The 27,957-nt window shown below is 40.7% G+C and overlaps 1 protein-coding gene across 3 annotated transcripts; it reads right to left on the bottom strand.

Annotated features, from left to right (window-relative positions):
• Nucleotides 1–98: 98 nt before the first annotated feature.
• LOC146457554 (sacsin-like) lies at nucleotides 99–27,386 on the bottom strand. Of its 3 annotated transcripts, none has more exons than XM_085091810.1 (10): nucleotides 27,284–27,386; nucleotides 21,072–21,119; nucleotides 19,384–19,490; nucleotides 18,960–19,070; nucleotides 18,130–18,277; nucleotides 16,216–17,185; nucleotides 15,020–15,597; nucleotides 3,657–14,773; nucleotides 2,456–2,735; nucleotides 99–988 (listed from the first exon to the last, which is right to left on the bottom strand). In XM_085091810.1, coding segments are annotated over exons 2-9 (13,311 nt in total). In that variant the 5' UTR covers nucleotides 21,073–21,119; nucleotides 27,284–27,386; the 3' UTR covers nucleotides 99–988; nucleotide 2,456. The 3 variants fall into 3 exon arrangements, with proteins under 3 accessions (XP_084947936.1, XP_084947937.1, XP_084947939.1); XM_085091811.1 differs by lacking the exon at nucleotides 27,284–27,386 and adding an exon at nucleotides 23,742–23,796; XM_085091813.1 differs by lacking the exon at nucleotides 27,284–27,386 and adding an exon at nucleotides 23,713–23,727.
• Between the last annotated feature and the right edge of the window lie 571 nt (nucleotides 27,387–27,957).

Raw genomic sequence — 27,957 nt, forward strand, 5'->3', positions numbered from 1 at the left:
TCAATTCCTGTTTGCGTGCCCTCTTGCCTCGGCGACTGTGTGAACGGATATTCGACTACGGGAGTAATACAACAAAAGAACAACTCAACATCAACAAATACCAATAACAAGAAAATCATTATTTTGTATTTATTGTTTATAATCCCCACAGCTAACAAGGAGAAAATGTCGGTACTAGGATAAAATTGCCCAAATCAATCCTAAAATTAAAGTGTCGTTAGTTACTACTTATTATTTCTAGGAGCTGTTAAAGACGAATATAATGTCTATAAAATCGAGTCTACGAATAACTTTTAATGAACCTGAAACGAAATCATGTTTCTCTCATATCACCAGGCACCGAGAATGCATGATAAATCATCGTTGCCGAATTACCATTCGAAAGGGTCCTATTAAACAAACATTAACCTGGAAATATTCCTATTAACCTACTGGTGTTAAAACGAGAAAAAAATAGCTACAAGCTACGTACTTTTTGTCAATTTTTAAAACAACACGTCCTCTTTTTAGCCGATGTATTCAGTCAATAAAAGTATAGAAAACCCCTGCAAAAATGATGGGTACTCTTTCTGGATGTAACCTTCAACAATTCGGACGTACACACACAAATTAAATGACTAATAATACGCTAAAATAAAAACACTTACAACAACTCTATTTTCCCAGAGGCATTATCTTAATGTCATTTCTTGTGTATAGCAAACTAAACTGCAACTTTTTAAAAGAAGCACGGTAGAACAACGATACTATTATATTAAGTGACTACAAAAATGGTAAAAAAACAATGGAATGAAACTTTAATAGCTTGAGCATCGAAATAATAGCAACTTCTGAACACCTAAAGATAGATGGCCTAATACAAAGTATGTTCTACACGCGAGACACCACTGCCGTGCAGTGTGTGTATAAGCCATCGATGTCTTGCCATTTTCTTTCAAAAGCTCTGTGGGTGGTCTTCATGCATGTTATTTCTTTCTTTTTCCTTTACCTTTAAAAGGAAAAACAAAATAAAGTGAAAGATTATTAAAGATGTACACAGTCATGTGATCAAGTGATCGATCGATCGACCAGTTACTTATAGTGAGTGAGAGTGGGCTTGTTGTTGTTATTTACAAATTAGTGTCAGGAAACATTGATACGCATGGCCACAGTTAAAGTCACTGAAAACAAGAAAAAAGAGAAATAGCGAATTGTGGTACTGAATGCGTTTAGCAGAACTACTTTTGCTACTGCGCATACCTTCTGCGCATCTCGGTATGGTCCGAGAAACCTAGGTTTCTTGAGGACGTTGCCTTCTATAACAAATTTATTTTTGCGCGGTTTATGACTATTTGGGGAAAAGCAGATCTTTGCAAGGGTTTTAGAATATAAAAAAAGAAATGTAGGGTTAACCACGCATTTTTCGGAAGTAATTATGCTTCAATTTGGAGAAAACCGCCATATATATTGCTATGCATTTTACAGCTTTTTTGAATTATTGTTCAATATCTTTGACACCCCCAATTTTCTTTTTGGATTCCAACAACCCTAGCTAAGATCTGCATTTCCCACATAATCATAAACTGCACAAAAATACCTCGGTATAAGTAGGCGCCGTCCTTAATACTAAACTAAATATGCAGTTGCTCCAACAATCTTCCTCTCTTTATAAAAGGACCCTCCCGTGAACTATCGTAAATTCAATAGCAAGTCACCTTAAATAACTTGCTCACTCAGAACATTCAAGTCTATGACACCCTGAATCACTTAAGAAAAACCAAGCTTATTCGTCAATCGATGGTCTAATCAGCTGGGGTTTTATCCAATGATACTTTTTTGGAAAACCTACGTCCTGGGACGTTGGCCCCTTATTTTTAGTCTGGGTCTAGCCTAGTGCGACTTTTGTGGGGTCTATCGATTTCATGTCATCCGCACATCCCTGTTACACCGCCCAATCCGGCTCCATCTATTGCTTAATTTCAATTTTCTCTAGCCAAAAGATCAGTTCTCCAAACTGACACGATGAACCTCGTCTATTGTCTTGCAAATCTGAATATGGGAAGACAAAAGGTGGTAAGAGCACTGCCTCGTCCCCAGTCGTCTCTCTGGTCCAGAGAGATCCGTCGTCCCCATCGTTGCGTTACTATCCTAGTCTCCTCTCGACCGTACGATATCATAAGAGATGACTGGGGACGAGTCAGGTAAGATCAGTCACGCTTTTCATCTGCGGCTTCTTGTGTAGTTTAATGTTCTTAACACTTTTGACGTAATCTGCGCGTTTTCAGAGTTAACACACGCTTGGCTAAATGGAATCTCGTTTCAAATATTGCAGGATAAAATGTCATTGTACCACTGACAATATCTGAAGCCTGATTTCGCACAGTCGGCCTCAGTTTATACAGATAAGACACATCTCTCTACAAAAAAATACCACATTCTTGGTCGAAATAGAAGAGCCATACACTAGGTAGCATACCTCAAGGCAGTCTTCCTTTCACTCGTTCAACAACCTTCCTCGCTATTTCCAGGGCTTCTCTTGCCTTCTCTGCTTTGTACACGTCATTTGGGATCTGGGGGTAGGACATTCTGTCGGGATAACGCATACGTGTCGAATCCCCCACAAGGCTCTCCAGCTCTGTGGCTAACTGGGTCAATTCAGGGTCATCCAAATTGTTGCAATTCTGAACCAAGTTATGGACATTAGTCTTGCTTGCGTCTACATCATACTGCGCAGCCTTTAATGCCTTCTCTGCTGCCTAGGAAAATAGAACATTGTAGCATTAGAAAAAGGAAATTGAATTCAAAATGTGTTTAAGGGATTAACGGTCGCGTTACACAAAACAATTGAACTAACAACCGTTTTCTTTAAATAACAAAGAAATAATAACAAAATCAAAATGGAACTAGCACCGTAAGTTCTACGTTTGCACACAGTTGTCCTTCTTATCGATCGGGTTTTAAAATGTAATGGCAGGCAACAATCATGGACAAGGGTGACTTGCATTTGGCACTCAAAAGAACCACGCCTACGTTGCTGTTATAAGTTTAGGAAAAAAGACAATGCCTTTTGTGAGCACATAGCCACTGATAGGGCTTCTCACTGTTCAAACACTTGCAAGATTCTAAGCAATGCCTTAGTTTATGTTCGGCTTATTGTTTTAATATTTTAGATCATGCTTCGACCAATTTCCAGCTCAAGATTGGAGAAGTCAAGCTATTTAGATCCAGTGTAATTTACCATTGTACCGCGTTAATTTAAAACTATCTTTACAGTCACACAATTTCACGTGTTCTTAAATTAATCTGTTGTAGTTTATTTTCTCATTAGCATTTGTATGTACTTGATATAAAATCACCATTGAACTTTACGATTTAAAACCGAAGATTACAGAAGAGCTGTAGAAACTCAAAAACTTTTGTCCTTTTTTTATTATCTTATAACTTGCCTGCTGCTATCTGGACCTTTTGGCAAGTAATACAGTGCTGTTGCCCTTAATTCATTTTCCACCACCCTTTTTTGTGTTTATATATTGAAGCATTTACTTTCTGCACAACAGAAAGAAAACAAAACAACAGAAACCTCCATCACTACCGCTTTTTACCTTTACGGGTTTAACATATCAAAAGTGTCCCTGAACAAAAAACAAAAGACAAAAAAAGTCATGCATTATTTTTACCTGGTGACATTTAAAACATGCCCATTCATACGAGGGTCTGCTGAAGGCAATTTCATTTGTACCAGCATCGAGGTCGGCTTCAGCTTGTCTGAACCAGCGCTTGGCCTCTCCTGGTTGACGATTGCTCTTGCAGAAACTTGGGGGAACATTCCTCCATGACTTGCTTCCCGATGATCCCCAGGAGCCGTACTTTCGGCTGAAGCTTTCCCTGTACTTCTGTCTCTGAAAGGCATGCTCCCTTGCTCGTTCTTCCAAAGAGGCGAACAAATCGTCGTAAGCACCGCCGAGTCGAGAGACTTCTTTCTGTATGTGCTGAAAGGCCGCTCTGTAAAATTCTTCATCACCTAAATTCTTCTCTGGGTGCCATCGCAGACACAGGCGCTTGATAATTTGCCTTCTTTCTTCTTCTGGTAATTTCCATGCTTCTTTCAACATGTTTGATATTTCGTCAAAGATCTCATTCTTTGTTCTAAGACATCCCGTCTGCTCATCAAAAATCTCTTTTGGCCGGTGAAATTTATGAAGCTTGACGGCACTGACTACTTCTGGTCTTTTGTCGTGTCCAATGTTGATTTTGTACTTCTTTGTTAAGCCAACGGCATCTTCGTTAACAACTTCCTCAATGATCATTGCGTAGATGTATGTGGCAACGCCGTGCTTTAGGTCTAAACTTGGATCGTCTAGCTGGTAGCCTACGTATTCTCCAGGTTCAAATTCTTCAAAGGCGTCATTCAGTAGATGGTGGTCCTCGATTGGAATTAAGGTACCAGGCTCTGGATAGATATCCGTTTCTGCTGCATTGCAGCTGCTGTCGTCCTTTCGAATACTCATCCTATTCAGAAGTGACCAAATGCTTCCAGGAGAGCAACGCAACATGTCAGAGATGACAAACGCTTTCTTTCCGAGAAATTCTCCATACATCTCTACAATCACGTTTGTTACAAGAGACGTGCACGAGATGGTGTCATCCATTCCGGCTTCTGTACTAAGGTACAGCTTCCACGCCTCATCGCCAGAGACTTCTCGCTTCTCTTGAAAGTACGGTACCTCTGCTTCGCTTCCTGGGATCAGAACGCCATTGTGAAAAAGTGAGGTTACAAGGCGTTTCACGGCACAGAGCTCGATGTTTCGAAGACGTTTTTCGATGCCTAGAATTACGCTTTCGTCGAAGTCTTTCCTATGAGAGTTGACATGTCTTATAATTCTGGCAATTCCACGAGCAAACTGCACGGAAGAAAGCTGTCGTTTCAATGCGTTTACGGCTCCACTTGCCACTGTGACTGTACTCTCTAGATTTCTCAATTTTTCCTTCACGACAGAGGATAACATTTTGGGCTGTAAGGAAGTGGGAAGTTTCATCATTAGATCTGCATAGTTCGTCATGGACGATCTGCATTCGACATCCATCAGCCTGAGTTCTAGCACAAATGGATGATTAAATCCCTGGATCCGTTCGCCGTACGTAGGAGCATCATCGAATACCAGCTCTGTTGATTGACGTAAAGTGACAGGGATTGTATTCAGAGGCTCATTCGAAGTGCCACATCCTGGAGGCATTGCTGGTAGATACAACGTAGGGATAGAAGGCACATCTTCGTCAACATCCTGCAGTTTTTCAAAGAATCCCTTCACCGCCCTGGAACAAATTACAACTTCGTTTGGATGAAGTTTGGCATGATGGCAATTCTTTTGTAGCATGTCTAAGACCATAGCGTAATGGGTTATTTTGACAAGCTTGGAACAGCCTAGAGATTCAAACAATGACCGAAACTTGCCGAATTCAGGAGGCAGTCTGTAGAGAAACGGCTTGATCTGAAGATGCTCATACAGTTCGAGGACCGCTTGACGAGGTAGAACAAATTTTCTTCCTTCTTCAACCAAAACACAGCAAGTCCTTTGGAGAAGCATCTTGGAGTTGCTGTCTGTCATCGCGTTGTCTTGCAGAAACTTGTAAATGTGCTCCATGACCGCCGCTACCGTTAAACGCTGTTCGCGTGGAACTTTTTCTTTCTCGTTGTTGTTTTCAAAATGGAAGCAGACAGTTTGGCAGTGTTTTGTAACAAGACCAACCGATGGCTTCTTTACAACTTGGAGCCCGGCAAGAAAATCATTGAGATACTGGTCAATCTTAACTCGAGAAGGACAGCCAAGTTCGTACCGACGTGTCCTTGGATCCGCCCATTGTGGGAGTAAATGCGCTTTTGTCCAAACGATTTCTTCATAATCACTAACAACGGCCCCTTTAAATGAAATAAATGGAATGTCGTCTTCCTTCTTTTGTGCATATGGTGGACAAAGGGCTTGCAGTTGTTCCTTAACAGGAACTGCTTCCACGAAGGGAATGTCACGGACGCGACGTAATAGACCCTCACCAACCACATTAGGTCGAGAGATGAGGTGACGGACTAGTACTTTAGACTGCTCGATGGTCTTCTCAGTTTGCGCTTTTTCGGCGTCACTTGCAACTTGTCTGGCAAATGTGAGAAAGTCGTTTTCAGAAACATCCTGAACCAGGCCTACTGTCTTCAAAAACGGCAACCATTCATAGGTATCGAAGGGTTTGGGTGGAAACCGGTCTTTTGATAGCATTGAGCGGAAAACTTCATTATGCGGGTCATAGAAACTGGACGCTGCCTTCAACGTACCATCCTTTGTTGGGATGAATTCAACATTTTTCAAAAGTTGGAGCAGCCTTTCCTTCTCAGACGCTTCCTCTTCTTTCTCGTATATATTTGTCTGGCAAACCCATTGACGAAGATATTGAAGATGGGCCAACTGCCCCTCAAGACTTAGATGTGGAAAACATTTCAGGACAAAATCCATGTACACGTCAACAGGCGTTACGCGCTTAACTTCAAGGAAGTCATAGAGGTCTATCAGGCTTCGACGAGATTCCAGAAACAAACATTTAAGTATGGATTCCACAACGTGCAAATCGTTCTTGGGGATATCAGGTGGTAGCAGGAAAACTTTGTCACCCTCAAGATTTGCAAGACCACCACTTGCCGTTGGATAAAATGGTAGCTTCCTCAAAGTTTCTTTGTCAATTTTTGTCAGACTTTCGGTGTTTCTACTTAAATAATCGACGACAACTACGGCATCTGATGGTTTCATTTTGTCATGAAAGGCATGGGAATTTGTCTGCAGCTTCTCTTTAAGCACCATAACAAGAGAATGGGGCGTCTTCAGTGTGGCTACTAGATCTCTTGCCAACTCATATGAGGCCCTTTTGAACACTGCGCCGGTGCTCATCGTTGTTGACACGGCAGAGTTAAGCTCTGGCAAGCCCAGATCCCTTAGAATCGCGACGAGCCTTTGGCTAGACATGCCACAGTCACTGAAATCAATGACAGTTTCTGCTTTATTCAGCGGCACCAACAGCTGATGTAGGACTGTTTGCTGGTTTTGCATGGAGGTTGGGACCTGAAGCATTTGTAAATTACTTGTCTCAGTTGCTGGAAGAATGCTCCATGGAGAAAGTGGCAAGAGCAAGTCACGAATGAATCCAACTCTATTTTCTTCACTGTCATCTCTTTCCTTCATAGCGTCGCTAACAAACGTTCGTAAAAAGTCCCAAACTCGGTAAATCCAGCGACGGTTTGGCAAAGGAGCAGCCGGATGGTCATTGGGCATCCACCTCATGTAGCGATCTTCGCTACGAAAATCAGGAGGCAAGGTTAGGTGCAGCTGCGTAGTGAAAATTGCAACGTCCAAGGGTCGGAAAACAGGCGAAGTTAGGCAATCAACACTGTTAAAAACCCGGCAGCGAAGAGCTTTGTGAACAAAAATGGACGGGGAATTTGGTAAAATATCGTTATATTGACTCAAGCACTTGGGGTCACTTCCACTAAATGCGTTCAAGCAGTTATCTTGAGTGAGAAGCAATGGAAGCCCAGAGAGATTCTGAAGGAAGTGCTCATCATCTTCGCAGTATTCTAGAACGCAAATTACTCCTTCTTGATTCTTGAATGGCGTCTTTTCAACATGACATGGAATCGCTCCAACATTGCAAAGCGGGTCCGCTTCACTAAAGGATTTGTAAAAGTCCATGACCACAGAAGGCGAAACACAGCAGACATCTACTTCTGCTTCTCTAAATGAATCGAAAACGGCTAATGAGAATGCCACCAGGTTGAAACCAGTTTCCAGCAAGGTTTCTTGAAATTTCGTTCTCTGCGTAATCCTGTTCTCTTCTCGTCTCTTTTGATCCTCTTCGTTCTCGTCACGTCTTGGTGGTAATGCAGCAAAACATCCGTTTACTTCAAGACTGTTGAAGAATGTTCGTTCCTTTCCTGTGCCTGTCGGGGGAAACCAGGTCAACCGAACCCTCTTAGACCCAGAAGATTCCTTAGAGCGACCTGAATATCTTGTTCTCACACCTCTCACCACGGGAATCAGTCGCATTTTCCTTTTGTCCATTTCTTGGTAGACTGAATTAGCCAGTGTCCTCCAGTGTGGATCTTCAATAGGACGGACTGGGAAGAGCTTCTCATAGGTGCTTAACCTTTGCGACATGGTATTTTCACTGTAGGTTGCATTAGAAGATGTAGCATCTTGTGTGCCAGGTAAGTTAATGAATTCACGCACCTCTTCCAAAAGTGTGAGATAGCAGGACGCAATAACATCACGCAGCAAAGCATTATTCCAGTCACTCCGATAGCCACTAGCATCATCTCTCCACAAATATCTTCGGGTCTCGTGGTCCAGTGCAAAGTGACCATTGATATGCACTGGGAGATCAGTTTCAAATGGAAGTGGAAGGAAGCAGTAAGCTTTCTTCTTTCCTTGCAGTTGTGAACTCGGTTTCTTGGTTTCTAAAAGGCAAGCCACCCCACCACGAGGGAGCATCCCAAGCTGGTTTGTCTTAAAGGCATTCAAAATACTCTTCTCAATCGGTTTCTCAAAGCCAACCTGTTGGACAACGAGCCATTTCTCTTCCATGCCACGGTTGTCTCGTATCTTCATAGTATAGGTACATTTCTTTACCTTTATGTTTGTTGGAAGAAAATTCTCCTTCTTCACTTGTCTTCCCACTTCTCTCAAATATTGAGAAAGTTCTTGCCTTTTCTTTTCATCATTCGGGGTCATTTCCACTTGAACGGAGTAACTCTTTCTAAGGTGACCACTTTCGTTTATGGCAGAAATGCTAATATTCTTCACATTGTTTACAAACAGGAGAACTTCAAACAACTCCTTCTTCAGTTCCTTCATCATTGCATCTAATTTCGCTTCTGTGACCGGAATTTGTGATATCTTAGATTCTTTAGCCATTTCCGTGGACTTCAACGGAAACCTGAACATTGTTGCATTCTCTATGGGAAAGTGTTGCTCAAGATAACCACTGAAAACATCGGGGAACTTTTCCTTCAACTTTTCGATGCCTTTATACCTTCTTCCAGGATTTTCATTAGTTGAAAAGGGAACGTACTTACAATGTGGGTCGAAAACGCATAGAACATCTCCAATTTCCTCACCTTTTGAAATGAACGAGGGGACGTCAGTCAAATGGTACACTGCATTGAAGCCAACTCCATACTGGCCGGTTTTGGTTGGATCTTCTCCCTTGCTGCCTTCCCCAAGGTCGCATATTCCTTGGATATCGGCATTAGTGAATGGCTTGTTGTTGTACACACACAACGCAGGACCCTGCAGCGGTTTCCACCTGTCATCGAACACTCTTTCGTCAGGGTGCTTTCTAGGATCTTTAACAAAGCAAATCTCACTTGCTTGGGCATCATCGGCATTTTGTAGAAGTTCTTTCAAAATCTCCTTCTCGCCTGGGTAGCCTGTTAAAATGCGTTTTAATCGATTTGTGAGTTTCTCTTTCTGCCCGAATGGAAACCCGACGTCATGGTGTTGCAAAGCCCCTTGCCTACGTGTTTTAACTCCCAGCTTTTCGCAGATAGACCAAGGAATCTTCTCATGGACAAAGTGTTCAGTGGGATCATCAGGTATCCAGGGGCAATCTTTGAAGCAAAGATCAGCGACATAACGCATTACTCCTCCAGAGTCTGGAAGATAAACATTTCCACACTTCTCTTGCGAGGAATCACCACATGATCCTTCCAAGGTGTCGCCGAGCTGATGCGCCATATTAACTGCCACTTGTAAAGTTCGCTCGTCAAGCTGGTTGGCACCAAACTCTCTCTGCACTTCTTGGAGACCTGAAATATAATCTTTGGCTTCGAACTGCTTCCTTACACCGCCTAATTCAAAGATTTCGTAGTAGCGGGCGGATAAATCTTCTGGAAGTTTGTTAAGGTATGGGGAACAGTCCACTTTGGCCTCAAAAGCCACATGGTTTGCAGAGAAAAATCTTTTCCCCACAAGAACGAATCTCTTGTTAAGAAGGAATTTCTCAAGACTAGATCCGGCGTTGGCTGTCTTATTCTGTAAAAATGAATAAGCCGCTGTACAAACCAAGCGTATTTCTTCGAAACCATTACAATCCAGCGTATCCGTCTTGGCAGCGATGGCCTGCTCGAGTTGTCTCATGACGTGCTCTTTAGTAACTTCTTTGTCTTCAAGCTTCAACAAGTCCTTCACTTTTTTCTGGATTTCTCGGTCAGCAAGCGGCTCCGTACAACACACAAGGTACTTTTGCTCCTTTAAGAAAATATCTTTAGCAGCTACCAGAGGCTTTCTTCTTTCCAGATAATCGTCTCCTTTCCAGGAAAGAGGGAACGACTCTGGTTTTTGCAGGACTGGAAGAAATTGTGCCTCGAGAAGGCGATTCAAAGTGGGCTGTGATGGTTCTTCACTTTGGCTTTTCATTTTCCTTTCTATGAATTTGAGTAACGCCTTCACACGCTTAAAGGCCGCTTTACTGTCAACTACATGGAGCCTCTGAACACTCTCGGCTCTCTCAGCAATGTCTTCCCAAGGAAGATCGTCTGACATCATTCCCAGCTGCTCAAGCTTTTCAAGTCGCACAGTTCTTAGAAACGTGTCTTCACCACATGGAAACCTGCCATCGTTAGGGCCAAAGAGTGAGGCGACCTCTTTTTTAGGATTCACCAATTGGCTTGGACGCTTCGGTCTTTTCCCACCAGGCGATGTTGGAATACAGGCATGCTTCTTTATCAGTTCATCAAAATCCTCGCTGTTGTGATCTAAAGCATGCAACACCAAAACATCTCTCAAACCCGATTGAACAATTGAAATGTTCGGGAAAAACAGCTCACAGAAAAACCGGTTCTTGTCATACGTTTTACTATCCATGAGAGCCCCCAATCCGCAACGTTGAAACGACTCAAACACATCAGCTGGCAGGTCAATAACCACGTCATTTATTTTGGACAAATGCTGAAAAACTGTAAAGGAGGCTTCTCCTATATCGGAATCGGCGCGGAGATCTGGATGCAGGAAGACCACTTGAGTAAAGCTTACCCATTCATTGCCATCAAAGAACAGAGAATGACCTTCAGTTGAAAGTTTCTTGTAGAACGACGTCAAAATAGGAGAGCAGCCTTGCATTACTTTGGAAGCCCTCGGCCACAATAAATAGAACGCATATGAATCGTCATCGGGAACAAGTGACTTCACATCCTCAAGAAGAGAAATGTAGGCACTTGAAATAGAATCTTCCATCAGCATGCTGTTCCATTTAACTCCAATGCAAGTCTTGTCATCTTCTAGTTGCTCTTGCAAATGACGTCTGTTGGAAGTTACTGCAAATGCGCCATTTATGTGAACAGGAAGGCCGCTGTGAATTGGCAGTGGCAAATAACAGAAAATGGTGCCATTGAGATCCAGTCCATCGGTCTTCTTTACAATAGGCATGGGCAAAAGTTTGTCTGACGTTCTTGACACTAACTCAACAGCTATTCCCGCCGATGGAAGAAAAGAAGGACCACTTTTCGCAAATTGCATTGCCTCTCCATTTCCCATTGATGACACAACAAGCCAGGTACCACACTCGTGGCGACGATGCTCGTCTACATTAAAGAATTCCAGACCGGGATCGGTTATATTGCACTTGATGTTAACTGCAATCGAAGATTTGGGAAATGCTTTTGGGTTAACCTTATGTGTCGCAGCATCCTTTTTAACCTTGGAACACGCTTGAAGAAAGTTGCATTGCTTCAATAAACGTTGCTGGTCAGCATCCAATTTCTTTGCAGTCGCTGGAAGAGTGACAGGGACAGACAATGGTCTTACTATTCCAGTTTGAGAAAATGACTTATTCACTTTGAATAACAACGTAGGCTGCGTATTTTGGCAAGATGATCTTGGCAATCTGTATATTTCGACACAGATTACGTTTTGTGTGAACATAAGCAGCAATTTTGCTCTGTCGAGGAACATTTCCAAGAATTCTTTCATTTCCTTATGACTGTAATAGAGCTCTTTAATCTCACTCCTTGCGGCTTGTTCTCTCGTTCGTAATGGAAATCGAAATAGCGTTCCTTGAAAGGAGTTATCGCCTTTCTCCAGATTGCAACCAAAGATGCCATCGAATGGCTTGAATTGATCACGGAAATCTCGAAGTAGCCTTGTGTTCTTCTTGATGTCAATCCTCATTCCAGGTTTGTTCCTGATTGCTTTACCCAGATATAGGGTGTGCGGATCAAAAACTACAAAATAGTTTCTGCTAAGGAACATGGGGACATCCGTCAGGTTGTACACGGCATTGAAACCAAGTCCAAACTTTCCAATTTTCTCAGTTTCGCGTTCTTTTGTACCACCATTCAGTTTTGTAATGTTTACAAAATCTTCATCTCGAAACTCGGCGTCGTTGTAAACCCACAAGGCGGGACCTTGACACTCTTTCATTCCTTTGTCAATCAGATAGGTCATGGCAGTTTCGTTGGTTCTTTCATCGTACAAAAATCTGACTTCAGTGGCACCAGCATCGTCTGCATTTTGAATAAGCTCTTTTGCCACTGCAAATCCATCCGTGTAGTCCTCCAGTAACCTATTAAGCCTATCTGTAAGTTTCTCTTCTTGACCAAACTCTTCTCCTAGTTCTTCAGGATCCAGTATTCTGTTAGTCAGGGTTCGAACTTTCAATAGTTCAGCAGTGCTGCTAGGAACATCCCGATGGACAAAGAAATATTCCGTGTCTTCATCTGGTGGTATAAACTCACCTTCACGATACACGCAGTCTTCAAAGGGTTCAAGCTTGACAAAAGCATCGCCTTCCACGTACGTTGGAATGAGAATTTGTTCTTGAATTTCAGAGGGCAGCCTATCACCATCTTGTGGCTTTACCTCATTCAGGATGTTAATAGATAACCGTAGGTCCCTTTTGACGTCTTCAGGGTGAAATTTATCCTCTTTACGATCATACTTCTTTTTCATCAAGTGAAGAACTCGAAGAAAAACGAGTTTATCACATGCTTCTTTCATGCCTAACTTCAAGAATAATCCATGGTACTGCTTCATTTCAGAGGGCAGGAAGGAAATGTACGGTGCAAGGTCAAAAGAAGGCTTTTCAGCAAGAATAGTAGATGGAGATGAAAAGCCGTCTCCATTCCAAATCCAACTTGTATTCGCAATCTCTTTCAAGGCCTCTATGACATCAGTATGATCTGCAGTAAAGAGGAAAGAGTACGTCTCTTCAAGTACCAACATATAGCGCCGCTTTTCTTTTTGTTTATAATGCTTGATGACCATCTCAAGATGCTTAACAACGTCTAAAGCTCCAGGTTTCTTGTCCCAGGCAAAATACTTGGCTACTTGGCTCGAAGATTCTGCGTCAACAATCGGTTTTACTGTCCCAATGAGGTTTACGTTTTCTTTACTCGTGACTTCTTTGGGCTTGCAGAATTTGGACTCTTCCCTAGCCTCTCCCCAGAAAAGAAGGCTTTTTGGAAAACTGTCGGGCTTTTTGGTCACTCTGCATACCCATGGGACTTCTCGAAGCAGTTCTCCCAGTGGTTTTTCATCAACGTTTTGTTGAAATTCCATTGGCTTCCTTTCTAAACACCCCAAAATAGCTTTTGATTTACGCTTTGCGGTCGACATGTCTGGGATCTGAGGGACCTTTAGGGCACTTAGGTAAAGATCTTGGGCGCTGATTTCGTCCTCGCTTTTCATTCCAAGTTTCTCCAGAACTAAAAGGACTGAAGGGTCATTATACTGCCTGCCGGTAGGAAAGACATCTTCACCAACGAAGATGTCTTGAAGACGGTCGTTCCTAGGATTAAAGAGGTCAACTGCTCTAACCCGGCCTTTCTTGGTTGGCACAAATGACAAAGCTTTCATCTTTTCTTCAAAACTGTTACAGCCATCAGCGAGGGGATCGTATCTCTTCATCACAAAATCCATTAGTCTGTCAATTTCTTCTTCTGAATACCTTCCCTCTTTAACATCTGGAAAAACTCCTGTAAGAAGGAAATTAGACGGTGTCAGGGTTGTGATGTCAAGTAGACGCACCATTCGTCTGGCATCTTCGTCTTTAGTGTCGATAAAATCTCTTCGGGGAGTCACCGGAAACTCACAGGCATCCTCTGGTGCTGCGTTAAAAACCTGTTTCTGTGACACGAACTCCTCTGAGCTTCCCAATTTCTCAAAAAGGGGCAAGCAAAGAAGAAGATCCTTTTCTTGTGCATCGAAATCCGAGGCCTTGGCAAAGAAATTTCGCAAGGCACGTTTCTCCTCACGGCCTTTTTCTAGCAAGATGGCCGAGAGCATTCCTTTATCCATTTCAGTGGAGGTAATGTGCATGGCCTGTAGAACACCACGGACAGTTGGTCGCTTGACAAATTTTTCCAGAGCAACAGGATGGCTTCGCACGAAGCTTGGACAACAATCCATGACCATCACTCCCAGATCCTTCAAAAGGTCGCCCACCCGTTTCTCTAAATGATCCTCATCCAGCACTCTAACGACAATTTTAGAAGATTTCTTTAGCCTTGTTAGGGTAACGGGATATTGCGTGAAGTCGAGGGGAATCAAAGGGAGGTTTTCAAGCTTAGACAATTCATTTTCCGTCACAAAGTGTTTTCTTAGGTAGTCCCACACGCAGCTGAGCCATTCTTTTGTTGGATGATTTAACTTTTCGTCACCAGGGAACCATTGAAGTTTATCGCCATTTGACCAGGCAGAAGGTAATGACTCCCAAAGAAGAGTAGGTACGTGATCACTATGAAGACGCCGTAATTGAGTACATTCTACAGGAAAAGTAAAAGCTGAACTGAATCTTTGATACACAAGCTTATATTTCGCCTTCATAGTGTCAATCCTGGAAATAAACAACTATACATAACTCTCAGAGGCAAAGTCAAAGTGAAACCCCAGTTGTATAGCTGTATAGAGGTATAGCTAATTTTGTTGCTATTGACCTCGGTATTTTTACTGTTGTCTTATGGTGCAGCAACTTATATAAAGCGCTCACTTCGACAAATCAAAACACATACCTTTCTCTGCAACATCTTCTAGTTTTCGTAATGTTTCTTCATCGGCGTCTTGGTCCAGAATGCGATGCTTTAGACCAGGAAGAAGCTCTGGCGGATGCTCTGGGGATGTGATATAAATGTCACCGTTAGCTGAACGTTCAACAAAAGATACAACTGTTCCATCGGAGACAGGTAAAAGTTCCAATCCAGGAAGTTCAGAAAAGTTATCATCTTTGAGAACAAACTTGAGAAGGGAAAACTTTTCCTTTCGTCCTAGGCTCCTGTAGCAAGAAGGAGTGGCCTTGAGAATACAACGCACAAAAGATGGGGTGATCTCTTTGGCAGTAGTCGTGCAAACGGATTCCAACACATGATTGGGCAGAGTGGCAACGTTTTGACAGGCCTCTAGTAAAACCTTCCGAAGCAACTCCTTTAGATCATCATTTTCATCAAGTTTGTCAAAGATGGCGTCTTTGAGGTTAATCCATTTCCCTCCATGAGCTTGAGTGTATATGAATCGTCCACTGCGAAGCAACTCAAATAAGGGTTGTTGAATTCTCTTCCAGGTTTGTTCAATATTGTTGACATCTGGCCACGCTCTGTTTGACACAATAATGCCAGAGTGGTAATTAGTAGTGACTGATAGGTTTTATCGAGACCGCTATACACACTGATTAAGAGCGGCTGCCGGTAAGAATCGAGAACTGCATTTCAGCGACCCCTTGGTCGAATTTCTGATACTTCGCCGGAAGATACCCTTGAATTAACTATTTTCGAAAATCATATTTTAAAGTTCCAAGGTATTTTATTTTTTGAGAAAATTACGAGAGTTTGAAATGCGGCCTACGTGCGGTATCTTCAGACGAAATATCAGAAATTCGACCAAGTGGTCGCTGAAATGCAGTTCTCGATTCTTACAGGCAGCCGCTCTTAAAACTTTAACTCTTCGAAAATTTGGCCTGTCGTACGCAGTACATTCTATATTTATCTTCTGTGGTTAGGTCGTCAGCCTATTTCCCTAATTCCTTTTGATTCCTATGGGTCGCCACAAAACGCTCAAATTATATGTGGTATTGTTGTATGTTGGTATTGTTGCATGATGTTGAGGTCTCGGGGTCAAAGTCATTAGTCTAAAGAGAAAGAAGGTGTCCCAGTTTTTTCAATGGAAAAATATCATACCAAGTGTGCCGCACAGGCTAAACCTGTTTTAAACTTACTTGTAAATTGAATCTGGTGGCACATTTCTCTTAATGGCCTCACATATCAAGGCTGCATATGCATTTGGAACAGCTTCCTCCAGCAGACAGCGGTTCCACAACAAGGACTTGTCAGTCAGCTTCCCGCGATCCTCTTGATCGGCATTTGGTGTCTTGATGTGACGTCTGTTCTGGCTCAGAGCAAAGAATCCGTTCACATGCACTGGTAAGCCTGTCATGCTTTTGTTTTGCACTGGCAAAGGAAGAGCGCAAAACACGTGACCTGAAATGTCGGGCGTTTGAGGGTTGATGCCGGATGGTAGCGCCATGGCCACGCCAACTGAAGGCAATAAGCTAAGGCTTTCATCTCCCAAGAGCTCTTTAAACTTGACCGAGACCTTACCTCCGTAGCAATAACTTGTAACAAGAAAGGAATGCCTTTGCATCTCGCCATTCGTCTCTGTCTCAATTGTGAGCGGGTAGGTTACAGTTACCGGTTCCGTCATGTGTTCAGACTGTTTGACTCGGGCATAGAACTCTTCCCTCTTATCTCGAGCTAACTGAAGACTGTCTTCCCCGATATTAACTCGAAAGATTCTTGTAAGTGCGGTTTCTGATTCTTCTCGTACGTAAAGCTCAATAGACTCAAGTTTTCGCAGAAACAAAAGTACCAGATGAGCGTCAGCAATGAAACTCTCGAACAAACTTTCAACCTTCTCGACGGAATACAACGTCTGCGACAACTTGGATGGGTTGGCACGAAAGGGAAAACGGAACAATGTCCCGTTGTAATGCCCACGAGCGAACACCTCATCGTCACAGTCAAATATTCCTCTGTAAGGAAGAAACTGATCGGGTATTTTTTCCATGATGTTTGGGACATCACTTAACCGCCAATCATATCCCGTTCTCCGGTCTTCACCTTCGTTAAAGTGTTCCTCGTGCGGGTCAATGAACCCGATTCGTGTGTTGCTGAGGATGCTTGGTAGATCTAGAATACGAACAAGAAAACTTGTTGGATGATATGCAGTAATGGGTGATATATAGGTGGCACTTGTATTCAGCCTAAGAAAACAAGGACACGAATTTGTTCAAATCCGCTGCACGTGTGAAATACTTCCCCCTTTTGACGCAAAAATAAATGCAACAGGTTTGAAAAATGTAACATGCAGTCGCAACAGACCATTTTACAGTTTTGTACTAAGTGTTACCTTTGGGTGACAGCGAGACTGGACCTGTCTTTGTATTGATGCAAACCTCACTCGCTTTTCATATGTAAACTATGTTTGTTATGCCAACTAGTCTGCATTTAAACAAGACATGGTTTACATATGAAACGCCAGTGAATTCTGTGTCAAAGCAAGTGTAGCTACCGCAGGAAACCATGAGAGTCACGGAATTTGTTTATATTGCTTTCGTTTTATCAAGTTGTTATTTGTTTAAGAAAAGCCGTTTTTTTTATTTTAGGAATCGGCCTATGTAAGTGTAACGGTTTTCCGTAAGTAATGTTTTTAGTCTTTCCTAGAAAACGCGTAATTTAAAAGCGCACGTTCTTGCCGATCACGACAGCGCAAATCAAGAAAAGTCAAAAGACTGTGTTCGTTTTCGAATCGCTGGAGCTACAGCAAGCTCTAAACTAGCCTCGCTTCCACTCAGAGGCCAGATCACCAAGCCCATAACTTTAAAATTGACCACTGGCGAGTAAACAAATTTTCTCCCCATTTTTTTTTTCGAGGAATACTGGCTAGATTTTATGTTTAAAACTGGAAAATCCTCATCTAAGCTTGTTTTCCGAGTTCTTTTCTCGCTACACCAAGTGTCTGTCAAGGCATTTGAAAGTTAATACTGATGACGTCACAAATGATACAATTTGCGTGCTACCCAGACTGCCAAACCATGAACGAAAGAGTGTTAAATTAGTCGTGATGTATTTACCTGTCATGTGAAACACGGATTTAAAGCCCAAGCCAAATCGACCCACTTTCATGGGATCCTTAACTTTAATACTGTCACTCAGCATTCTGATGCCCTTCCAGTCATCTTTAGAAAACTGGGCGTTGTTGTAGGCATAAAGTGCCGGACCCTGTTGAAGAATAAAATAAAGAAGTAAATCAACAAAATTATTCAAATAAGTAAATTTTTTGAGATGCTCTTGGTCATAAAAGCCAGCCCCTAAAAACGAACGACGTTTCCACTAATCATCAGTTACTTTCAAGTTCGAGTTATTGTTTAGAAATTTTACAGATACATTACACACCATCGCAAAAGATGGCAATTTTTAACGATCCTGGAAGACATCAAAAATGTGACGCTGCGGTGTAGAAGTGTGAAGTTTCTTTGTCAATTTACAAGTATGTATGTATCGGCATTTGAAACGTGACATAACTTTAATGAATGTAGGTTCAAAAGCAACGGCAGATAATTTTTTATAGTTAGATTTTATCTTAAGGGGTCCACTTGGTAAATAATTAAAATTGATCCCATCCTTTCAAATAGTATTGAATCCTTTAGGACGGTATTTGGGAAAACCAAACTGAAACCACAACGTGAACGCAAATCGATCCCGTATTGCTAGAAAAATGGAAAATTTTCAGGAGAGTTAAATCGAGATAGAGTTGAGACGACAGTACTGGCATTCACTTATCTTTAGCCCTCTCGGGATATGGTGTGGTGTGTGAACCCAGTAAAGATATGGATAAACAATTAGCACGAACTTCCTTACGTCAAATCCATTCATTCGGTTGAAAGTAAAATAAAAACCGCACCTGAAACTGTATGAGGCCCTCACTGTACAGTTTTTGTGTTCCGTAGCTGTGCTTGTCGTAAAGAAATTTAACTTGAGTTGCTTCTGCGTCTTCCGCATTCTGTATAATCTCCTAAAACAGCGGACAGACTCATTTATGAGAACTTAAACTATATAGAGACCGTACATGAAGAGACGTAGTATTTTATAACAACCATAATATGGTGGACGCGTTTGCCCAGATTTCAATTTTCCCGTTTTCAACTCATTTAAATTAAAATGCTTAAATTATGAACCATTCATAAATGTGGTAGTGTGTTATCCAGTGATTCAATGTTTAATAAACAACTATTATGCACTTTTCCCCTTTTTGGGTTGCATTTATTTTTAGGTTGCTTTTGGTGTCCAAAGAAAACAAAATCCCACTCTAAGACAAGTATTTTTACCTTGAGTATCTGTCCATCATCCGGGTACTCATCCAGGATTTTCCTCAACTGCTGGAGGAGCGTTGGTTGAATCAAATTAAATCCGTCGTCATCACCATCAACTTCCACTACGGAAACAGAACACGATTGATAAATAAGAAACAACAACAACAAAAGAACAAACGAACAAACAAACAAACAAACAAGAAAACGGTTGCATTTCCTCCTGACCCACGTCTTCCTTAAGGATATTACCCTTGGATAAACAGCCTCTCAGCTACATATATAGAAACAAGATCTAGACCAACTGTAGACAAATCTGGAAAAAATTGGGTCCGACAAAGTGCTAAAACGTCAGCTCGTTAATGGACATCAGTTAACCTTGCCAGCTCAGTAGACAAAACCAAACACATTTTTTACTCCCCACCAACGCAGCACCACAGTTTCCTTAAAAACTGACCCCTTTAATCCATTTGAAAACAAAAAAGGAAAGAAAACAATTGCGTATAAACTGCCAAAACTTAAGATCTTCTGTTGTCCTGACTGAGACGTTCAAAGCATGCCTTAGCCTCAGTCATTCAAATACGAGAGCCTATGTAGGACAACTGGACAACTGAGCTTTCAAAAGACCACTGTGCTCATCCTTTCGTTCTTGCTTATCAATGAAAAATTGCATTTGCTTTTGATACACATATAGAAGTAAGTAAACTTTATTTAGACAGGGTGGCCCAATCAGCTACGGGGCTGTTATCCTGAGGGGCCCTGTATACACCTAAAATAATTATTCTTATGGTATGAGAAAAAAATATACAATATATATGACTCAAACACTTTTAAATTAAAATATCATAGGATAGAAAAAATAAATAAAAACATTTGCACACTAAGAAAAAAATCTATGCAAAATCGTGTCTCATCATTAGTCGCTTAAAAGCCTCCAAGGACGCTGCCCGTTTGTATGTTTCAGGTAACGAATTAAATAAAATCGCTCCGGAGTATCTAAAAGTTCTCTTCCCGAGGCTAAGTTTGGGTCTTGAAGGATGAATGTCTTCACGCCGACGTGTATTGTAACTATGGAAACTGTGGTTTCTATTAAATTAGAAGAGTACAAACTGGGAAATGCATTTTCAAATGCCAACAATTCAGCGATAAATTCTTTAAAAAATATAAAGAAAAGTACTTTGTTCAATATTTTATCTGTATTGAATCAATGTTAGTATAGGCGTTATTGTATTGATGAATGTCATTCTTAGAAAAAGGTTGGCCGACATCACCTTTTTGGCCGTTCCATTTATTTATTCAGTAGTCCAGGTTTGGTCAGGCCAATTGTAAAACTCACGGTCAAATTTTCTTCGGTTCATCAAAATGTCTCTACAAAAGTTTATCTAAACTATCTAGTATATTGCTGAAATAAGACTTCCTCAATCCGTATAACGACCTCACAACAGGGACAACACATATTTTATTTCAAATCAACAGGTTTAGCTTCATATGCAGTTGACGGAGGCTGCGAGCAGTGAAGTTGGGCACACAGCAGTTATTGTAATGAACTACACAACCCTTATGTACCTTTTGCATGAGGCCACAGAGTGTGCCGTATTCATGGATATTGCAAAATTAAACGTCTTGTGTCAGCTATATCTAAAGCATCTAGTCATGCATCGGTGTTTGGCCCGTATTCCTGTATTATAAGGGAATTGTTTACTTACTGGTAATCACAGATAGCCAGAGCCTTTAAGTTGTTCGGTAATCATGACCTGGTAAGGAAAGAAAGACTTTTGTTACATTACGTACGAAATCAGCCATTTGTTCTAAGAATAGATAATTATACCTTTTAGGACATGTCCTAATCTGTTGCACTACAGCGAGCGAAAACTATAATTACTCTTCAATTCCCATTACCCGCGAGACAGCATATTATATTAAGCAGTACAGAGAGCTTTCAAAGCTTCGCGATTAAATCTGTTGGGAAAAGGGAATGAGCATCTCCCGACGGCTTTACTTAACGGTGGTGTTGCAATGGGCAACGTTACAGAAATAAAATACCGATGGTCATTACTACCGACTTAATTCAGTGCTTAGTGTGTCAAATACTGGATATCAGATTCTAGCATGATCTAGCGATTGTGATGAACCATCACTACGGTCTCATGATCAGGCAATGATATAAAAATTAAATCAATCCACAGTACAAAAACGAACTTCCACAGACATGAACATTCATATAGAAAAGCATCCGTCAATTTCCTTAATCTTTAATCCGGCGGGCGTTTTTAAACTTGAGCTCACCTGTCGACCGGCAAACTATGACAAGCAAAATCAGCACGGCGGGCTTATTATAGGTGAGAAATCGTGTTTGAAAAAATCGGGTGTGAACACCAAAGAGTAATGTATAACGATGATTATTTTTTAAGGAAGTAAGTATTTGTGCTGTGGAGTTTAATATTTTGAACGAGTCGAGATGTTCGAATCATAACCGTATTGTCATGCCCATGAAACCCGGATCCCTCCATAGCTTCGAAATCGGCCGTGAACATAACTCCATAAACATACATCTAGCAAGTTTTTGAAATTCTTACTGATGCTTGCTGCTCGGTTGCAAAGAACTTCTCGAAATTATTTAAACAACAAAAACCCCGTGGGAGATGATCATTGCTAGGCATGTTTAATATATTATTAGAGAGTACGACACCAGCAAGAAAGCCTTCGTCTGATGTTAGTCAACACAAGCTAGCAGTTGTTTCTCGGAATTTCACGGCAATTTAACAAGCTCCCTTTTCTCGGAATCGTCAGCTGAAAATACTGTGAACGTCACGTGAACAGATTGCTAGGAATATCGACACGCTTCATCTCACATCCGTTGTTATCTGCATATCGAAAATCTCACAATGAAGGTTTAAAGTTAAGCGGAATGGATTTTAAATTCTATTTAAATGTTTTGACGGAGTGTTAATGTGCGTTTCACGACTTTTTTCTCACGTTATCGTTAATATACTTCTGTTAGATGAGCTTGGAGAAACAACTTTTTTATCGTTGGAAAGCTAAACACATTTTGTGCGGCTCCTCCCAACCACGTTAAAACTAAATGAAACATGTTATATAAGAAAATATAAGTTTATAAAGAGCGTTTTACTATGTTAATTCAAAACTAAATTCGCCTAACTTGACCGTATTTCCGTTCTCTCATTATTAGTTTTCCCATCAATTCAAAACTTCCTCACTATCTTGTTCAGTTCGACCCTATAACACAAGGTTTACCTTGAAAGTGAGGCTAACAAACCTTTTCATATAAAAACTAGTTTTGTCTGCATATGAATGAAAACTAATTTTCATAATAAAAACCATGCATTTCGCCTGGCTTTCACAATGAGGTTCAAAGCAACTCGTAAATGGCCCATTAAGGCCAAACTATTCAGTGTTAGCTAACGCTTCAGCATTAAATCTTTTATAACTGAAGAGAGTTTTGATGGGGGATAATTCTCTCTACAACTTCACCTTGAATAATACAGGCGTACAAATTTCACCAAGAAAGCTTACAAAACATGCAACGAAGATATATTGTAAGCATGAGGGCGACAAAACTAACTACTGCTACAAAATGCTTCGTCATATCTGCCGTATTACCGTTCTCTCGTTATTAGTTTCCCCATCAATTCAAAAGCCAAAAACTCAATGAAAATGAAGCAGTTGCTATCAACTCGTTGCTCCTTGATGGAAATTCAACACGCTACAGTTTCTTGGAACTTGTTATGTGCTTTCGTGGAAAAAATGACAGCTGAATAAACACTGGCTGCATGACATCAAATTCTCACAATTGAACCTTCACCAGCTTACTGATAACAAATTATTGTTTCTTCTCAAGGGTTACACGAAAGACAGTTTTGTTAATTCTTAAGACTATGTAACAAAATCTTAGGAAAAACCAGACTTAGGATCAGTTATTAAAAGATAGTTTAGACGGTGTTTAACAAAACCACGTTCTATGCCTTTTTCCATTTTGCTTCCAATCACATCTAAACATAATGGCTGCTGCTGACGGTAGAAGACTAGAAAACTATTTATGTAATTAAAATAAAACACTTATAAACAGATTTGGAGGCCCACTGATTGCCTTAAGCCGCGGCCTAAATAAGACTTTGTTTAAATGACTAACCTTTAGTGAATTACTGGCTCAAGATCTTGGACAAGTTTAAAGTGAATGTTGAATTGTGAGGAACGAAATCCGACTAGATACTTGTAAGCTTTATGTGTTCTTGTGGCTAAGACGTATATATGCGTCATATATTGCAAAATTAATGGTCTTGTATGGATATATATACAGCATGTAGTCACACATAGCGCTTAGCTCACCCTTGCATTATAAGGATATTGTTACTCACTCGCTCACAGGAAGTCAGAGTCCTCTCAAAGTGTTTGGCAACCAAGCCATAGCAAGAAAAAAATTTATGATGTAAGATATGATATTCATTATTCAACCATTTGTTCAGATCTATTGCACTTTCTTAGCTCTAGTAAACTAATAACAGGTTGTCTAAAATCATTACTGTTTTAAATTTTCCAAAGAGTTGGCCTCGACACAGCCATTTTATCCAAAGCCTCGCGAGTAAACGTGTTGGAAAAAATGAACGTTTCTTGAACTGAGAAAGCCTTATCTGGTGGCTATAGATTTCAATGCCGTGTACAAACCATGAACGTTCGAATTCAGGTAAGGTTCGGCCATGATTTATCGGCTGCGACCTATAGGAAATGCTACCATTAAATAAGTTCACAGCATGACTCTAACCTTCAGAAATACTAAACATTCTGGACAACTGAAAAGGATCTGTGAATTTCAATTCCTTCAGCATTTTCTGAAAAAAGGCAAACAATTCCCGGCCGGTGAATCGTAACGGACAAAATCACGAGGGGCGAATGGCACTTAACCGTCAAAACTAATGTCCGTCTTCCAATTTTCCATCGCCATCAACGGGAACATCTCTAATCGGCCGCAAACATACACCTTGCAAAATTTCTTATCCCTCATCGCAATAGCTGCGAAGAGTAGAACGCAGTTCCTGATTTCTCGAAACCTTTATAGCAACGAAGAAACTGTGGGAGGTGTTCGTTGCTGGGCAAGTTTCCAAGTTTTAATACACCGGCATAGTTCATCAAATTTTGTTGAGAAACATTTCGACGGAGCGCTAGCAACTGAAAATATGACTGTATGGCCGAAGCTCTCGAACCAAAGACAACAAAAATGATTGAACTGACTCACCCAAAGCCAGGAACATGCAAGAACTCTTCGTCTGATGCCAGTCAACACAAGCTTGCCGGTTTTTCCCGGAATTTTGCGGCAATTTAATAAGCTTTCTTTTCGCGGAATCGTCAGGTGAACAAACCGTGGACGTCACGTGAACAGATTCAGTCGAAATACTACACGCCTTTCATCCGGTGTAAATGTTGAAATATAATTACCATCCTTTGAAGAAGTCTTTTTTTCTTACGATTAATGTATTTCTGTTGTTGAAAACGGAAGAGATTAGACGAAACATGATTTATAAGAAAATATTAAGTTATAAGACGCATTCAACTCCAATTTTTTTATTCGATCCACATTCGTTTAAATTTAGTATGAAATCCTTTAAAATGGTGTGTAATACCTCGAGAATATCTCTGCCAATAGCGGCTTTGAAAGTGAGGCCAACAAACCTTTTCATATAAGGACTAATTTTGTCTGCACATGAATGAAAACTAATTTTCATAATAAAAAACCATGCATCTAGCCTGGCTTTCACAATGAGGTTCAAAGCAAAACTATTCAGGGTAAACAAAATCTTCGTCACATGTCCCGCATTTGCGTGCAACATTTTGTCATTTTCTCATTATTGCTCTCTCCTGGTAGCTCCGTGTATCCAAAACTTCTTGCTATCTTTTACGACAGCACTGATAAATGATTTTACTCTTATTTTCAACAGCTAAATGACTTACATTACAACTATCAACATGGAAAAGAAGTAGATCACATTACTCTTTGTTTTCTGATGAAAATTCAGCAGGCTACAGTTTTCTTGGAATTTTTCCGATGCTTTCTTGGAAAAGTGGCAGCTGAATAAACACAAATTCCGTAATAGAACCTTGTTCTCCAGCGTATGCAAAACAAACTATTTGTTCCTCTCACCCCGCAAAACACAACCTTAAAAAGCAAAAAGACTGCATAGCATTCTCTCGTCCTATTCTAGGACACACAGGTTGCATATTCAGTCTTGTTTGTATCCGTGATACGCAAATTTCTTTCAACGGTAAAAAAACAAATCCGCCATTTTGAAATTTGACCACTGAGTAAACCGCACGAAAGGCCCGAGTTTGTGTAATGGGGAATAAGAAAGCTGCATGGGCAACGCTGCAGGAATAAAGTGCCAATGAATTTATAGCTGATTTGGACTACTTGAAACTCAGAGCACCTTAAGATTAGTAAACTTGCCAAGTATAAAAATGATATGTCCGGAAGCGAGCGAAGATATAGTTCTGCAAAATCGCCAAATTTTACAGACGTTTATACCATACAAGCGTCTGTAAAATCTCGTGCCTTTGCGGATGCATGCTCTCATTAGTTTTAAACATGTCACTCTCAAACTTGGAAAACTTATTAATTTTAAGGCGTTCTTTCCAGCGGTGTCGGTGGATTTTTGCTAACTGGTCCAAGTCAAAACCATGGAAGGGTCTAAAAATTTGAACATTTCCCGAAGAAAGCCGCATCTAACGGCGATGTTAAAACAAGGCGACGTTGCAGTAATAAAATGCCACGATAATTATACCACCGAACCAACTGGTGATAAATTTCCCCAAGATTTTGGAGATTGGCAGATGAAATTTTCTCACATTCACACAGAGAAATTGTAACTATGAAAGAACTTCAAAAGTTTGGAATAGTGAACGAGGCATTCAGGTTGTACATTTTGTCCTTATCCTGAATCGATAGAACAAACATTTTAAGGTGACTTCATACATTGTCGTATCCAGACAAAATCATGACCAAATCACCGACGTTCGTATCTTCTGATTATAACTGAGAAACAAGTTTATACCTTGAACAATGTCAATTATCAGGTCCCCGGCAGTCAAACGCAGAATATACTTGTTTCTTATATATTTAAAGCAGTATATTTACACTTGCAGAAGTTTTAAAAGCTAAAGGCCCGTGAAATGCCAGTGTACATGTTACTCAGTTAGTAAACGTGCCATCTAGTAACAGACACAACTGAAACGTCGATTTCACTGATACAATGTATGATTTCCCCGCTGTAATGGACCTTGAAGATTGGCTCAGGATAAGGCAATGATGAATCAAATTCTCCCATTAAATAAACAGACAACGCAAAAAGTAACTTTTAGAGATATTCATATAGAAAAGGATCCTGTAAACTTGAGCTCACCTGCTCGACAAACCGGTAAACTATGACAACAATTTAAATCAACATGGCGGGCTTATTATAAGCGAGAAATCGTGTTTGAAAAACTCATCTCTGGTGTGTACACTAAAGGGAAATATATAAAAATGATTACTTTTGTGGAAGTAAGTATTTTTGCTATGGGTTTTAATATTTTGAACGAGTACTGCTGTTCGAATCGCGTGTCCATTAACATAGCTTTGAAAATCGGCCGTAAAAATCACTCCATAAACACACACCCGGCATGGTTTGCTAGTAGTTATATCCCTTATTGCGCGGTTATGAAGAACTTACAATTAATTTCTCGGAATTATTTAATCAACGAAGAAAATGCAACCGTGAGAGATGTTCGTTGGTTCGCACTACTATTACCGCAGTAAGCGTAACCGGCATTTCTCACGCAATTTTGCCGCTGCCTGCGAAAAACAATTGAACGAACCGTTGAGCAGTTGATCATCTCGAATAAATACCAATAAAACCAACAAATAACTTACCAAAAACTTCACAGACAAGAAAATTTCCCCCTGATGTAAGTCAACGTAAATTTGCAGACCCTTCTAGAACCTTCAAGGTAAAGTTCTTCCAGTGATTTCCCGGAATCGTCAGCTGAACAAACCGTAGACGTCACGTGATCAGGTTTCTCGGAATATCGACGCACCTCATCGCACATCCGGTGTTATATGCATATCGAAAACCTTACAATGAAGGTTTAAAGTTAAGGTTGAGCCGAAAAGATTTATATTCAATTTAAATCTTTCACGACTTTTATCTCAGGATTTTCGTACTTCTGTTAGAAAAATTGTTTAAAGTTGGAAAGCTACGTAACACAGCTAGATATAAATAAATGCGTTAGATCATATGCAAAACAATCTTTAAAACCTTATCGCAAAATGCAAAGACATTAATTCACGCAAAATAAAAGTACCTACTATAAGAAGATTGCTTGTTTTGCAATCGAAAATTTGCGTTACCCTAAATTAAAAGAGAAGGGGACTAGAACGTCTCGGTCGCAAAATCGGGATTTAGATTGGCTGGAAAGCCGGATATACTACTATATTATGCAATATTGCATGGCAGCTTAGATTATTTTTTGACAAATTTTAAGTATGAAGTAAATGAAGTATGACAGAAATGTTGTCCCTTTGTTATCTTAATTTAATAGACTTAA

The sequence above is a fragment of the Pavona decussata genome, unplaced genomic scaffold, assembly GCF_977016875.1.
Source record: "Pavona decussata unplaced genomic scaffold, jaPavDecu1.1 SCAFFOLD_240, whole genome shotgun sequence".
NCBI classification, from domain to species: Eukaryota; Metazoa; Cnidaria; class Anthozoa; order Scleractinia; family Agariciidae; genus Pavona; species Pavona decussata.